The 17004-nt window shown below is 42.3% G+C and overlaps 1 protein-coding gene across 1 annotated transcript in view; it reads left to right on the plus strand.

Annotated features, from left to right (window-relative positions):
- Positions 1-280: 280 nt before the first annotated feature.
- Positions 281-17004, plus strand: part of GGH (gamma-glutamyl hydrolase) — a 34630-nt gene continuing 17906 nt past the window's right edge. Inside the window, exons 1-4 of the mRNA XM_075584033.1 lie at positions 281-572; positions 10787-10901; positions 12827-12877; positions 15256-15340. Of these exons, the coding sequence (XP_075440148.1) occupies positions 461-572; positions 10787-10901; positions 12827-12877; positions 15256-15340 (363 nt within the window). The 5' untranslated portion in view covers positions 281-460. The remainder of the gene's footprint in view (positions 573-10786; positions 10902-12826; positions 12878-15255; positions 15341-17004) is intronic.

The raw sequence follows: 17004 nt of genomic DNA on the forward strand, positions 1-17004 counted from the left end.
ACTAACCTCCACTTGTATTTTAATGTTTTTTTTAAATTAAAATAAAAAATTTAAAAAAACGTTTTGTTTTACAACCAAACATACTCTTTTTCTGTCAGCAGAAATACAACATGGGCCTTTTCATAACGGCTCTCCCTGCACTGATTAACGTGTCTGATGTCTCATTGCGACTTGACTAATTAGCTCTGCACCCTTTCCCCAGCCCTGTGACTGTCAACAGGACTACATTTCCCATGCTCCCTCTCTTCCCCTGCCGGCCTTGCTGATGCAATGCGGTCTTTTTGGATGTGAGCTCTGTAGTCAGAGGAGGGGAAGCAGCCGCAGCATTGGGAGGAGGTGATTCTGTGTCAGGCAGACTGAAGCCATCGCCCACAACCTTCATCCCTCCCCCTCTCCCAGGAGGCAGAACTGATGAGCTCGGTGCAGGAAGGAGAGGGATAACATCAGGAACTTTGCCACCATGGTCTCCGCTGGGTTGCTGGTGCTGGGCTCCTTGTTGCTCTGCCATAGGGCATGGGGTTCATCTCTGTATGGCAGCACCATCCAGCCCCTTAACGAGAGACCCATCATTGGTAAGAGACACTGGGGGAGAGGAAGGTGATGGAGAGGTGCCGGGTGAGGGAATCGTACCTGCTGTTTGTTGTTGAAAATGTCCTGAACGTCAATTCACGGCAAGAGGAGCTTGTAGGTATTTTCCAGCAGGTGTAAAAGGATTAGGGTTTGTTTGGCGACGAGCTGTTCTGATGTTCGTCTAAAGGTAGGGGGCATAGGTTATTCACATCTGCAGTATCTGCAACGCATACGAAAATGTTTGAGTTGTGTCTGATGTTATGTGCAGTTCAGATGCAAACACATCTGTGACAGCACCTCTGCCAGGCAGCTGGAGATGGGGGTGGCTAGTCCTGTTGGAATCTGCATGTGCAATATTATGTATACAAGGTCTGCAAAGCATAGCTCATACGTAATAAGAGAAACATCTGGAGTAGAAACATCTATATCAGAGAAAACAAACAAACCCACAGAAACACAAGAACTCGACATAAACCAGTTTGATAAAAAAAAAAAAATCAAACGAGAAAAGTGGATATAAGGTTGTATTCCCTGCTAGATCTAAATTGAGAAAAGTCTGGTTTCTGCCATACGCTACATATAATTGTACAATGCCCCTTATAGTTAAATGTTTCATAAGTATGTATTTTATGATTCATAAAGTAGGCCATAATATAATGCATTGCATTTCCTGCTTTCATATTTCATCTCTGTTTTACTGGTAGAAAGTAGTACAGAGGAATGAAGTTATTTGAAGGAGAGAGACTTGGTACAATAGTATGTGACCTCATATGCTGATTCCTTTTAAATATGCTGTCAAGCAGTCTTACCTATGCTTGGAGAGAAGATAGGTGTGGTCTGATCACTGCATATAAATAGGGCTGGAGGCTAATGTCCAATTAGAAAATATTTATTTAAGTAAGCTTAACAGCAAAAAAATAGTCAGCAAGGTCCTCTGCTTACCTAGGCTTGGAAAGATTTAAGCCCTAGTCATTTAAATGGGACCTAAATATTCCTGGGCAAGGTAAAGAGGTTTACTTAAAACATTAAATGGACAAAAGATGAATTGTTACATTGATAGGTGGATTCCAGATAAGAGGTGAGATTCGATGTTAGGTTGGATACACGTCGTATTATATCCCGGTGTCAGTTCCTTGTGACCGTGGGCAGCTAATTTGATCTCCCTGTGCCTCAGGCACCAAAAACAGATTGCAAACAGGGCAGGGACTGTGTCTGTAAAAATCCTATGTACAATGCTGCTTGCTGTGCACTATATCAGGGGAGCGCAAACTTTTTCAGTTGCGCCCCCCTGCCTGCTCCCCCTTGCTTTTGAGCCCCCCTCATCTTGTTTGGTGGCGTAAAATGATGCTGCGGGGTCGAGTGATGTCACATGACCCCGTTGCCATGGAGACGGACGTGTGACGTCACTCCGCATGACACCGCGGCGTAATTTGACGCCGTGTTGCCATAGCATCGCGTCTTACCAGCTCTGCAGAAAAATCCCGGTAAGTGAGTTGCAGAGGCCTCACACAATCCCGCGGCATTTAATTTAAATGCCTCAGGGAAGAACCGCCCGTGCCCCCCCAAACAAACCTAGCGCACCCCACTTTGCGCACCGCTGCACTATATTGCAGTTGTGAAGTGTTTTGAGCCCCGTTGGGAGAAAATTGCTGTATTAGATCTTTCTGAGTGGTTGAATTTTCTTTTGAAAATCTCTGCTACCTGGGATTGAACCTGTCAGATAAAATCAGAGAGAGCTTTATCCAGTCTGATGATATTAAATCTCCCTCCTGGGTCAATAATAAGCATGATCGGACAAAAAGATGATTCATGGAGATGGATCAGCAATTTCAGTGGCAATTCATAATATTAATATTGTTGTAAATCCAGTCATTTAGACATTTGTTTTTCTTTTATATTAGGGAACTCCTTCCCAGGGTGTTTGCTTATTTATTCCCAGTGGGGAACAAGACCATCTTGTTTTATGCTTACCCCACCAGCACCCCTTCTTTCACTCCCTCCTCTCTTAACCATTTCATTTCTCTCTCTTCTTACCTGGTTTCCATTTTCCTATCCCTAAACTGTACTTCCTTGTCTTTCTCCAAATCCCATTTATTTTTCTAGAGTTTTTACCGTGAGCTGGCAAAACATTTCCCCTGTTGGTTTAAGGAAATAAACAGATGCAAAAATAATATTACTCCCAGTACATTTTCCTTGTTGGAAAAAAGGTGTCATCGGTTTGTAACGTGTCATTTGTTTGTCAGAGGTGGAGGTATGTACTAATGTTGGTGGCACTGTAATTTGAGCTGTGAGATGACATCACAGAGCCCTTGAATTCACTGACTGTTTTAATGATTCAGTCTGGATTGTATATTCCAGTTTGCTGGTCTGTTAACAATGTTGGCATAATCGGTTAAACTTTGAATAGAGAATGACCTGAATCATTATTGGTGACTTTTAGTTAGTTTGGAAACTAGGCTTTTAAAGCTTGGAATAGAAATGTATGTGCAAAGACTGACAAACAGAATGAAAAGCAAAAACAATGTATTAAACCACTGAAATATGTACAGTAAATGCCAAAGTCTCCCCAAAACCTTCACTGAACAGAATCAACATACACCAGTACATTAGGGTGACGGTCTTCTCACACACACATTGTGAAAGACGTCTGTTTATATCACCACCGGGTGGATAAATATAATGCAGCGGGGAAAAAACATAAGCCCTTTCCCAAGCCAAAAGTAAAGTGACAGATATTTACAGTATACCTGCTGAGAATTTCAATTCCTCCTTCGGGACTCCAAAATGTGAAATGTTTGAGGCACCTCAGTGGATGAAGCCTCCTTTGCAAAAATCAGACACTATATTTTATATACTTTTTTTTTTTTTCCACATTAGTTATGCTTTTTAAATAGCAGGAGGTTCATTTCTTCTACTTCAAGGGTAGCCAACTCCAGTCCTCAATAGCTCCCAACATGTGTAGTTTGCAGGATATCCCTGCTTCAGTCTTTGACTGAGCCACTGAGGGAGCCACCTGTGCTGAAGCAGGGATATCCTAAGAACCTGACCTTTTGGTGGCCCTTGAGGACTGGAGTTGGTTACCCCTGCTCTAACCCTTTGTGTGACGTGCCCATGGCCTGAGTGCTCACAGGTCTCTACTATCTCCGTATTCATCACATGGCAGGGTGAGGGCTAGCCTGGCGTATTGAAAACACTTGATTGACATGCACCTGCCATCTATTCACCATCTTTGTTGAAAAACATTCTTGATTTTCACATGAACTAAAGAAGCACATTGTGTTCATCATTATGTGTGATTGCATTTATTGAAGTAAATCAATGGCGATGTTCAGTTTGTTTGACAGAAAGTGGTTCTTGGTTTTTTGCTCTTAAATTTTTTTTTTTTTTTAAAGAATGAAGGAACATAATCTGCTAGTTCATGTTGTGCTGATCAATTTGTATGTTTCTAAAGTGTTTGAAACACAAGAAAGATCAAGATCAATATCAAGGTTCGATGACCCAAAGATGTGAGCCATGTAATGGAATATTTTCTAATTAAAAGCATGTAGAGGATGGAATCATGTTAGACTGTAAAACATTGATGAACAGCTAGTGCCCAGGAGGCTGCTTGTGGCCCACGGGACCTCACATGCTGCCCCCAGGCTCTGGCTGCCCTAGCAGCCCACTTTATCCCTGTGAATAAGGTTGCCACGTGACCAGTATTGAACCGGACAGCCCGGTATTTGGTTACTCTGTCCGGTAAAAAATGAGAGATAATACCGGACATGTATGTGTCTGCCGGTATTATGCCTCAGGACTTAGTAACCAATCGCAGGAGATCCCCTGAGAAGGGATAGAGCAGGGCTGCTGCTGCTAGGGTGCTGGGCAGCTACCTCCATCCTGATTGGCTGCATTACACAGCAGCAGCAGCCAATCCGCAGGAGGTGGCAGGAGTCTGGGGCCTGTACGACTGCAGGTCAGTTATTTATAAATGATCTGACATTATGTAATGTGTTCTAAATTTCACTCCAAGCATGTATCAATTTGCACTAATTCATATTCTATTTCCTAAAACAATCCTCAGAAGGTCGCTCCCTCACAAGACTCCTCCCCAGATTTTTTTTTAATGAAATAGAATATAAAGGGGTGCAAATTGGTGAATACTTGGAGTGAAATTTAGAGAGAAAAAAAAACGTAACAGTCAGGTCATTTATAAATAACATTCTTCCCCACCAACGATTTGCGCGCGTCGCACCTTTCACCATTTTGTCCAGTATTTTTGGACAAGCCACCTGGCAACCCTACCTGTGAATTGCACCAGATTTTCATTATCTTGATACAGTGACCCTCTTCTCACCTCCTAGTGAGAGCGGACCCAGGAATTTTTATGCTGCCCCATTTGAAAATACCTTGGCCAGATCAGCTAAAATCTCTGGTATGTCTGTACACTGTCACCAAACAAATTCTTCAAAGTACCCGTCTCCTCTGGGACAGAGATAAGAATTAGAGCTCTACAAACAAGCTCATAATGCAATTCTCCATTTAATGTGACCTGATGAAAGGTCCATACTGGACTTGAAATGTTATCTTTCCACTGTTCTTGGCTATCACATTAATTGGAGAACTTAATTATGGACTTGTGAATAGAGCTCTACTTTGTATCTCTGTCTTAGGCAGTGGCCCCGCTGCCTGCGCTGCACGCGCGCCTGCGAGGCTGGCGGCGCGTGCAGCCGAATTCCCCGGTCTGCAGGGAAAGACAGGGAGGAGGGGAGTGACGGGGCGCGGCCATGACGTCACCCAGCAGGTTCGACCTCATTGGCTGAAACGCCGGGGCGTTGCCTAGCGCTCCGTCGCTAGGTCTCATCACAATTTTAATGTGAGTCTGAAAAACGCACCGCGCAGCGGGCCCGGCCCCATTGAGGGGCGGTTCTTGTCCCCGCAGCGTCCGCCATAGCGAGCGCTGCAGTAGCCTGTGGGGACCTGGCCTTAGAGGAGACGTGAGCTTTGAAGAATTTGTTTGTCTATGTTGTGTGGCTGCACAAGCAGGATTCTCCTCACCTGAAACCGTTTCCCCGTACTTTGGAACGATACACTGTCACCAGTCACGTCACTTATAAACATATTTATTTGTATTGTTTTATTGGCCCATTAATGCAGACACCATGTCGACACCAGGTTACCCTCACAGGAGACAGAGAAATATGTATTTTTTAAATGAAAGTTAACCACTTGGTTGCTGTATTTGTTCACATAACTTTACATTCATGTCTCTAGCATGATATGGATATATAAATATTAAAAGGTCAGTGAAAGTAAGATACTCCTATAATGCACTTTGCCCAGGTGTCACATATGTGAAGGTAAATGTATAGCATAAAAGCAAAATAGATCCAGCACACTTGGACTTCTTCAATAAGTGGAGCTTATTTACACAGTGATCGACGTTTCGGTCCCCATTGGGACCTTTTGTCAAGATGAAACGTCGACCTGTAGAAAAAAATATTTTATTTATTGTTTTTCCTTATATAACATTGGAACTGAATGTTCCAGCTTCTGTTGAAACACATTCCTAAAGAAGGCACTTTAATAGTCCTTCAAGCTTGAAATTCTCTTGTATCATTAATAATATACGAGTCTTAAGATCTATTGATGCTTAAAGTAGCAATCCATGTTACTTGTTTTTTTTTAACATGTATATATTTTGTACACCCTTTATTTAAAAGAAAGGGTTCCCTAGAGTTCAATAGTGACACTATTTGGTTTCCTAGATTCCTGAGATATTTTATCTTAAAATTCCCTTACAAGTATTTTTGTCTGGGAAGAAACAATATGGTCACTGGGGTCAGCATAATTCCGGAAGCCAATAGAAAGCTGTGACATCCTGGTATGATTATGTCGTTTCTGATTGGGTGACCCAGCAGCCATTTTTGTTTGTCCTTGCAAGTACTGATCAAAGTAAAAATCATCGTCCCAAGCGAATGGGCCCGGATCTTTGAGCTCAGTGGAAACCTATTGTAGATGTACTCTTGACTAATTTCTGTATTTGCAACATATTGAATAGTGGAGGATTTGCGTCACCTTCCTTCTTATATACTAAACAAGGTATCCTCACCGGGGAAGGAAAAAATACAGCGGGCACGGCCGCGCAACAAATTGGCAAAGGCTGGACTGTGCTAGAAAAAAACTTTATTGTAGCATGGAAGTTAAAAAAGAGAGAAGGGATGGCACCCCCCGCAACTCTTACGCGTTTCACCCACTCGGGGCTTTTTCAACTCTTTGAAACCTAGCTCAACCATCCTGTAAGAAACGTTATTATAAGACTAATTTTGCAGCATTATTTCTGTGGAAGTTATTCATTTCATTGAAGTGTGTGTGTGTGTGTGTGTGTGTGTGTGTGTGTGTGTGTGTGTGTGTGTGTGTGTGTGTGTGTTTATTAACTCCATATAGAAAACGTTTCCCCAAATCTTTGCATGGTCTTAATTAATGAATATTTACCTATTCCTTATTACTGGAAAAATCTGTGTACAGTGTAAAATACACTCTGGTTATAAACATAAATCAGCTTCACTAATTGTGTAATAATTCACTAGGTACATGTTTGTTTTTCCATGAATTATAAGCCCTGGCGTAAGTAGCGATGTTCTTGTTAGGCTAAGTTAACCTGAGAAGTGGTTATGTAGTCATTGACTTTAGTGTGTAAATATATCATATGTTAAATGTTAGGTAAATATAGAAAGAGCAAGAACCCACTAAAAGCACTCAATATCCCCTAAATGTGCAGTGATAAGTATATTAAAAATAATCTTTAATGCTTTACTGATTAAAATAATGGGTGTTAAAATACATCAATTGACACACATATATATAAACCCTACTGATGAGTATATAAGATACTCCGGGTTGGTAAAATTAGGGAAACGTTTGAGGTTTATTGGATCAACACGTTCCCAGGGATCTGATATGCAGTATTCCCTTAGGGTGGTATTGTGGTATACACTGGTGTAGGGGGAAAGCTAGCTGATAGCCTGTCCTGTTTGTCAGACAGGTATATAGGTAATAACGTGAGAAGGTGTACTTGTACTCACAATAGTGGTATGCAGATAGATAAATCGGCGCAGTATATCCGGTATATCCTCACTGTATGTGGGGTAATGAGTCCTTAATCACCTAACAACAGCTAAATTGCTCATTAGGTACAAGAGCTAGCTGAAATACACAGAGGGAAAATACAACGGTGTATAGATTCCTATCGACAGTGTGGTTTGTGTATGCCTGTGCGCATATTCATGAATGCGCTTCCACTGTCTTAGAATACTATTGTCACCGAGACCTCTGTATAGTGTGGTTCACCTATCTTTTAGGTCACAGATAGGAGCGAGGTGAGTGTATATTGAGGTATAGCAAGGTGAATATTCTGCCAATGTGCAGAGATGTATACACAGATTGCTGCTAGCTGATTGAACAGTTAGAGAATTAGCCCAATAATGGCTGGGTCAGTCCCATAGACTGCATAGATACTCACATTAGTTACCTAGATGGGAGCTGTAAACTCCATACATACAGAGAGCTCCTGTCACTATTTGACATCTGCACTGGAGCTAATCTACTCCTAGAAACGGTGTGGCTGTTGGTATGCCTATGCACATATTTATGAATGTGCTGCCACCGTTAGGAGTCTATGATTGCTGATGTCACAGTGTTAAGATATTAAGTCAGATAGCTCCCCCCTTACCAGTACTTCCTGAGTCACCACCTAGACTCCTGCCCACTTGGAAGGGAACAGCACGCGAGTCGTCTGGCAGCTGTATGCTGTGATACTTGAAATGCTGCCACGTGAATGCTGACGGCGCGCGTGCACGTGACGGGTGCCGACGCGCGCGTTTTGCGATTGGAAACGCTTTCTCAAGGCTTAGGCTCACACTAACTAAGCCTTGAGAAAGCGTTTCCAATCGCGAAACGCGCGCGTCGGCACCCGTCACGTGCACGCGCGCCGTCAGCATTCACGTGGCTGCATTTCAAGTATCACAGCATACAGCTGCCAGACGGCTCGCGTGCTGTTCCCTTCCAAGTGGGCAGGAGTCTAGGTGGTGACTCAGGAAGTACTGGTAAGGGGGGAGCTATCTGACTTAATATCTTAACACTGTGACATCAGCAATCATAGACTCCTAACGGTGGCAGCACATTCATAAATATGTGCATAGGCATACCAACAGCCACACCGTTTCTAGGAGTAGATTAGCTCCAGTGCAGATGTCAATTAGTGACAGGAGCTCTCTGTATGTATGGAGTTTACAGCTCCCATCTAGGTAACTAATGTGAGTATCTATGCAGTCTATGGGACTGACCCAGCCATTATTGGGCTAATTCTCTAACTGTTCAATCAGCTAGCAGCAATCTGTGTATACATCTCTGCACATTGGCAGAATATTCACCTTGCTATACCTCAATATACACTCACCTCGCTCCTATCTGTGACCTAAAAGATAGGTGAACCACACTATACAGAGGTCTCGGTGACAATAGTATTCTAAGACAGTGGAAGCGCATTCATGAATATGCGCACAGGCATACACAAACCACACTGTCGATAGGAATCTATACACCGTTGTATTTTCCCTCTGTGTATTTCAGCTAGCTCTTATACCTAAGGAGCAATTTAGCTGTTGTTAGGTGATTAAGGACTCATTACCCCACATACAGTGAGGATATACCGGATATACTGCGCCAATTTATCTATCTGCATACCACTATTGTGAGTACAAGTACACCTTCTCACGTTATTACCTATATACCTGTCTGACAAACAGGACAGGCTATCAGCTAGCTTTCCCCCTACACCAGTGTATACCACAATACCACCCTAAGGGAATACCGCATATCAGATCCCTGGGAACGTGTTGATCCAATAAACCTCAAACGTTTCCCTAATTTTACCAACCCGGAGTATCTTATATACTCATCAGTAGGGTTTATATATATGTGTGTCAATTGATGTATTTTAACACCCATTATTTTAATCAGAAAAGCATTAAAGATTATTTTTAATATACTTATCACTGCACATTTAGGGGATATTGAGTGCTTTTAGTGGGTTCTTGCTCTTTCTATATTTACCTACTACGTTACCCATTAGCACCTTATCCCACACACACTTACCTTATTCAGCTGTAGCGGGGTACTTCACTAACGGTCTAATATGTTAAATGTTATCCATGCATGTCGTACTCCTTATTCTCAAAGGCCACTGCCATAGCAGTTTTGCAACATTCCTTTATTAATTAATTTTAAGACTGTTAAATATGTGACATCTGTTATTAGTCAGTTTAACCCCTGGGTTGCCCATTGGGACTGCAGTCTGGCACTCCAGGGGCGATTTAGAACCTTTTGCCGCTGGGACATTTAGCCGCTGGCCGTTTCACCACCAGGGTAATGTATACCATAACCCCTAACCTTACCCTAAAAACTTCTAACCTTAACAACCTAATGTAACGCTAATCTTTGTCCTAAAAACCCTAACCCCTTAATCATTTCCCTTACCCTAAAAATCTTAACTTTAACCCATTACCCTAACCTTCGCAATCACCCTAAGAAGCTTAATCTCTTACCCTGAAACCCCTATAGTTTTACCTCTAATGGTAACTGTAATCGCTTACCTTGGAGGCCAAACGGCCGGCAACCAACTGTCCTTGGTGGTTGAACGGTGGAGGAAAGGTCCCATTCCACTCCAGGGACCCCGTGATGTAGTAGCTACATCATATGCTATCATGTTCTGAGGAGCACTTAACATGATCTGGCTAGGGAACGGAAGAGGACTCTTCTTCCGTTATGTCATCAGTGATGCCGCATTCACTTGATCACTCACCGATGAGGGGGCGGGTCACATGATCGCGAAGTGCCGTAGGGGTGGTGGCACTCTTGTGCTGTGACCCATTCGGTACGCAAAAGGGTTGAGTCTAAGAAAAGCAAAATCATGCACCAGGACCCCAGAAATCCAGAAGAAGGATTAATGACGTATGTCATATTAATATCAACCACTACAAAAAAAAGTGATCTGGTACTGGTACATATGAATAATGATAAACGGCAAATACTACTGTTTTATACTTTGACATTGATATTTATTTTCTATTTATGAACAAATTATCCACCCACCTTTTATAGCTATAGATAAATATGATCATCTCCTGAAGGCAATTAACCCTCTTTTTTCATGTTGATTTTTCTGTTGCCAATTCAGGCATATTGGCACAAGAGACACATTTTGAAAACTTACAAGTCTTTGGCAAATCGTACCTTGCTGCCTCTTACGTGAAGACCATTGAATCTGCTGGAGCAAGAGTAGTTCCTATAAGGTACAGTAGATTTCTTATGATTGGAATCTTCAATATATTTTTGTGGACTCACAATCCAAAAGAATTTCCTTTTGGTTAAAATGTGCTAGGTATGCAGAGTAAATGAAGAAGAGAGTGTTGCAAGTATTTCTGGGGTGTTGTACAGAAAGCAGGGGGTCCCTGTGATCAGAACAAGCAATAGGTTGGGGCTGATAGAAAGATTGAGACAGGAAGAACTGGAATAGAGCAAATTGGGCAGAACTGGATTAGGATGCGACAGTGAGAACTTGTACGGGACTGCTAGATAAAACTATCTGGGCAACAGGAATAATACTGGGACACATTCGAATGATACATACAGAAAGTATGTTGTATAAACCGCACTACCGTACGTATGGTTGTGATCCTGATGCAAGTACGCTGTGGGTGCACGGGAACACTGAAGAGACCCCGAATCTCTCCTAAATACACTATAGAACACACCAGGTGTTCCCTGCACTCCAAATGAATACAAGAGAGTAAATGATGCTTAAAAATGCTATTGTGTATTATAGAGCAAAAAACATGTGACAACAATATGTACACACAATACTATTGTGTATCGTTGAGCTGGAGCAGGACAGCATGTTACTCTATCACAGGTTTTTGTTTGTCTATACATACTCGGGACTTTATTCAAGTTTAACTGATCTAATCTATGGCCTGTTGAGTCATGAAGACTTGCTCTAAGTGAATGCTGCAAATACCATAGAACTACCTGCAGAGACTGTTTGCATACACCATATCAATCAATTGTGGATTATACACTTGTGTGTTTTTTGTCTTCAGGTCCAATGTTTATAAGGGTGTGTCAGGTGTTCATTGCATTAGGTAGCATACATGCTAGATGACATAGTCCAGTGTATGTAATACTGTTTCCATTTTACATTTTTCATAAACAATTTAATTATTTTCTTCTCTTAAAATAAGGAGGATTAAGTTGTGAGGGAGTCGGGAAGTACTGTAGTCCCACTTTTGTGGAGGCTATGGGAATGAGCCTGTAGAAAGGGGTACATAACCCCAAAAATGTTGCCCCCCGTTTCTTCCTACACCAATATCCTTCCTCTTTAGAGGTTTCTTTACCCGACCCTCACTTAATTAGTGATATCACATTCCCCCTTCTCACTACCCCTTCTCCCCTTCCTGTATCTAATTATTACTTGTAACTTGCTTTTGCATATTGTTGTCACATGTTCTTTGCTCAACGATACACAATAGTATTGTGTGTACATATTGTTGTCACATGTTTTTTTCTCTATAATACACAATAGCATTTTTAAGCATCATTTACTCTCTTGTATTCATTTGGAGTCAGGGAACACCTGGTGTGTTCTATTCCAATTATACTGTTCTGAGTTTAGGTCAGGTGCCAAAAGCTATAGATGTAAACCATGTATAGTGCAGTGGACGGACTGTAGCAAAAGGGGAAATTTAGTACTGTACAAGCCAGAAAAACAGGTTTTTATAGCCAGAGAGGAAGTGGCCAATTAGTAGTGATGGTAAACTGGTGTTTTTTTTTGGCAGGCAGGACTTCATGAATAGTCTGGGCTAACAGCTCGAGAGAGAGATAGACACGTGGGTAGAAAACAGAAAGGGGCAAACAATAGAGATGTGTGGGGGCAAGTGAGCGAGCAAGAGAGAGAGACAGTAACGTGGGGACTATGACAAAATTACTTTTAGCAATGTTATAAACATGGGCGCGGTTGTTTTTATATTATACACAAATCAGCAAACATTGGAAAGGCCAGTTAAAAAAATTATTAAGATCAAACATTACGTGATTTATATCAATACAACTGTTGCCAACACAAGCAATGTTCAAATTCAAGGATCGGAAACTAATTTGTGCAGTATCAATACTTTTTTACATAGCTTTTTGTAACCCTTGCATTATATATTTTTTTCAGATTACATCTTTCTGAACAAGAATATGTCAAGATTTTCAATTCTATCAATGGGTATGTCTTTTGCAAAATATACGTGTGACGATCATGGGTAACCTGGCCTGTAATAAAGGGGTTATACCCGCTAGTTACCCCTAATTCGTGTGGGGAGAGAAAGGCTTAATGTGTAATGTACTATGTATGTGTATTCCAAAGCACTTTTATTCCCTGTGAATTCAATTCCCAAGTCTAGTTAAGCAGGCAAATTAGGTAAAGTGTTTTGTGATCTATGGGTAAGCACTGTGATGTAATTTGGGAGTCAGCCCTGCAAAGTGTTCGGGGGATTATGTGACTGTATGTACTAATTTCTCAGATGGCAGACTTGTAATGGGATTTGCATGTGAGTACATTTGTATGGAGGGGCCTCTGATTTAATCAGGTGAGGTTCCTACAGATAAATGTGCATTGAGGATGGGCCAGATAACATTAAGTATTTGCCATCAACCCCTCCTATGGGTTAGACAATGCCCAGCCATTCAGCCCTAGACTTGGTGTTGCCAGGAAGGGGAAGGGGGGGGCACTCCTGCTTTCTCCAAGAGTTCCTTGCCTGTTTATGATGGGAATTCAAACCCTATAAAGAGGCAGGTTGCCCCAAACCCAGAGTGGTAGAGTGTTCGCTGTTCGTAGTTGGTGGTTCATGACTCTAATCCAGCTAGGGAGAATTGCTTGCCAGTGTTATTCTTGGATACTTCACCCTGTTATTTTACCGTAAGTGTTATTTGTGTTACAGTGTTGTTTGCCCGAAAGGGAATAAATCTTCAGTTTATTTTATCATTTTGTCCTCTTCAATCAGTGCCCAGTATATTCGGCGGGAATTAGGTCTGGTCAACCGTGACAATAAGGATAACGTTTTTGTATTTGTGCTGTCCGTATTCTTTCTAATTAAAAAGTGGATGTAGCACACATACGTCATTAACAGCATGTATTGGTTGTATTTAAAACTCTGTCCTTCAATGTCTCTGTGATGATGCGGCCTATCTAATATTCAGTATTCTAGCACTCCAGCACACAAAAGGTTAATTTGAGTTAGAAGTTTCATCTTAAAAATACATGCTCTGTTTTATTGGGGTCAGGCCACAATGACCCAGCCTGTTTTCTGTGCATATGTTTAAACGTGGTGTTATCAGAGTATGACCTGGTCTAAGATTGTGCGGTGATGAAAACCATAGACCCACAACCCTTGTTGATAGTGAAAGTAACCAGAACATATTTAAGGGGGATTCCAATATGTTCTGACTATGTTCCGAGCAAGAGGATGCAGCCAACAAAAGAATGCCCAGGCCATTACACATTTACTAAATATGAGATATTGGGTACACAAAACGGTTCAAATATATATTTCTGACCAGCACATTCAGCTGTTTCAATTAAGCCCAAAGATGCTGGACTAGTTAAGCGGCATATGTAAGATATCCTTTCTACATCAAAGATGGAGATGGGCCTATCAAAATAGATCCAAACATAGTCCAAATGTACATTTTGATCAGCCGAACATATTGATGCAGGTCTGACCGAGGAAAAGGTCTGTGAGTTTATACTTACTTTGGCAGTTTCACCAACTGGTGGACAGTGTCACTTTTCAGAAGACCTGCAATCCTGTTTCACATGTAGGGTTGTTGCCCTCACTGAAGCTCAATTTTGTATGTGTACTACAGTGGTTTTCAACCCATTTTTTTCGTTAATTATATCGGGAAATTCTGGGGAACTCCAACCATCTACACCCCCTCTCTCTCTTCCCTGTCTTACATCCGCCCTCTGTCTTTTCCTCTCGCTCTCCCACCTCTTGCATTATCCGTCTCTCTCCCTCTTCCACTCCCGATGTGTCTCTTCCCCTCTTACACTCCCCCTATCTCCCTTTCCATCTTAAACTCCCCGTCTCTTGCTCACTATCCCTCCCATCCTCTCTCACTCAATCTCACTCCCTCAATCACCTTCCCTCTCAAATACACACACATGCATGTCCCCCCCCAACAATCTGACCTTGGGCCGAGGATGACTCTGGTGCTGCACAGGTCCCGCTGCCGGAAGTTGGACATGGCGTGAACCGGAGGAGGGATTGAGTGAAATTCAGGCCACCACTGCTGCTGGGGAGCCGCTTCATCTTAAACAGTGGTCCCAGCTCTCCTCCCAGCCGGGCCCCGGAACCCTTTATGGATGGCCATGGTTTTGCGGAACCCTGGTTGAAAATCTTTGGTGTACTAAATATGTTCTTCAAAAACAACTTGCTAAGTATTGTTTACCTTCATTTGACCAATGTGCAATCTTGTAAGTGTGTACAATCTATTACTTAGACTTCATCAAACATAAATTAAAACACTGTTAAGACAGGTATCGCTGCCCTAAATAGTGTATCTTCTAAGATTAACCTTAAAATGTAATTTGTCATTTTACAGGGTCCTCTTTCCGGGAGGTGGTGTTGACCTCATTAACTCAGAATATGCCAGGATAGCATCGATATTTTACAACCTGGCTCTAAAGGTAACATCATTTTAATGTAGTACTTGCTAATATGTTTCCAAGCACTTTTCTTCTCCTGGAAAAAATATTGTGCAACTTTAATTTCCTAAACGGTTGAAAATGACGATCTTCGTAGTATCATTTTCAATTTTTTTATTTAACTTCTTTATCATTGTAAGGTTTATTCATTTATTTTCCCCTGGTGAAAACATTGTTACTGGGGCCTATTCTCGTAGCTCCGAAGTTGTCACTGCCAAACCACGCAGTTTTGCATGGTGAGAAGTAGCGGAATAAAAAGGTAGTAAACACCCTATTCTCTATTGCAAATTGCTTCTTCTAAACAACTTCTACAAAAAGTGACAACCTACATGGTTTCAGAGCAAATCCACTCGGATTGTACTTGCTTCCGAAGCAGAATGACCTGAGGTGGTGCTAACGCCAACCCCAGTTTGACTTATGGGTTTTGCTCTCTCAGCCAAACCCATACTATATTTCCTTGCCCCCCTTGAGGTGGTGTGACAAAAATGTGAGTTTGGATGACGGAGTTATGAGAATTCCAGTTGTCGTCAAAAAATGCGAGTTGGGGGCTTTTTTGACAAACCGATTCTTATTGGCAGAGCCAGAGTGAAACACTTCTAAAAAAGCCTTTTAGATACGGATTGGACATGCGAGAAGGACTTACAGAATAGCAAAGCGTGCCAAGCCGATTGGAGAGTGCTCTTTAGGCCGCGCTTATACTGCACCGACACACTTTATTCGAGCAAATACCCGGTATGTACCTGGCAGATACCTGGAATGCGCCGCTCCTCACCTCTGACAAGCCCCGTTGCATTTGCCTTCCCAGCCTGGGTTCATGCCTGGCTGACGGGCGGCTGATATGTTAAATGATAATGATTAGGATTTAATAGGCTGCAATGCTTCGCGTGTCTACCAGATGGCATAAATTCATGAATTGTAATGCAGTATATATATATGTACTGTGCAGTATTGCAGCCAGCGGGAATAAAATGCTTCAATCCCTGCCAGAAAATACCTCAATGCACTCGGGCAGAAAACAGTCACAAACCTCAATACACCCGGGTATACCCGAATTCGTGGGACTAGCCGAGCTCGAATAAAGTGTGTCGCCAGTGTAGTCCTGGCTTCAACTTGCGTCAAAACAAGTTTACTTACAGCTGTAGCGGCCGTTATTCGAACAAATCACGTCGCCGATTTTGTGTGCTCTGCTGTACTCCATGCGGCATGAACGCGGCCAATCGCCCCAGGCACCCGCGCTTATCGCAATTGCTTTGTTTGAATTTCATGGCTTCTCTTTCTTTGGGTGCAATGAAATGAATGAATTGCAATGTGTACAGTACTGTGCTTCTGTGTCAATTTAAGGTGTTTAAAAAACAGAACTCTAAAATGCCATTTTCTGCTCTCGCCGCACTTGCGTCTTAGGGCGGTAAGGTTGGAGGACATCCCGCGTCATGACATCGGTGTTCCGATGTACACAGCGTGTCAAGTGTTCGAATAACGACCGCTGCAGCTGTAAGTTTGCTCGCGATCGCTGGAAGTCAATGAAAATGGATTTTTTTGCGACCGCCACATCACCTCAGCGGGCACGTGAGCGGTTCAGCCAATGGGTAGAAACTGCTCATGGCCACGCCCCCTGTCACCGCCTCTTGCCTCCTACACTAAAAACC

This window comes from Ascaphus truei, chromosome 2, assembly GCF_040206685.1.
Source record: "Ascaphus truei isolate aAscTru1 chromosome 2, aAscTru1.hap1, whole genome shotgun sequence".
In the NCBI taxonomy this organism is placed as follows: domain Eukaryota; kingdom Metazoa; phylum Chordata; class Amphibia; order Anura; family Ascaphidae; genus Ascaphus; species Ascaphus truei.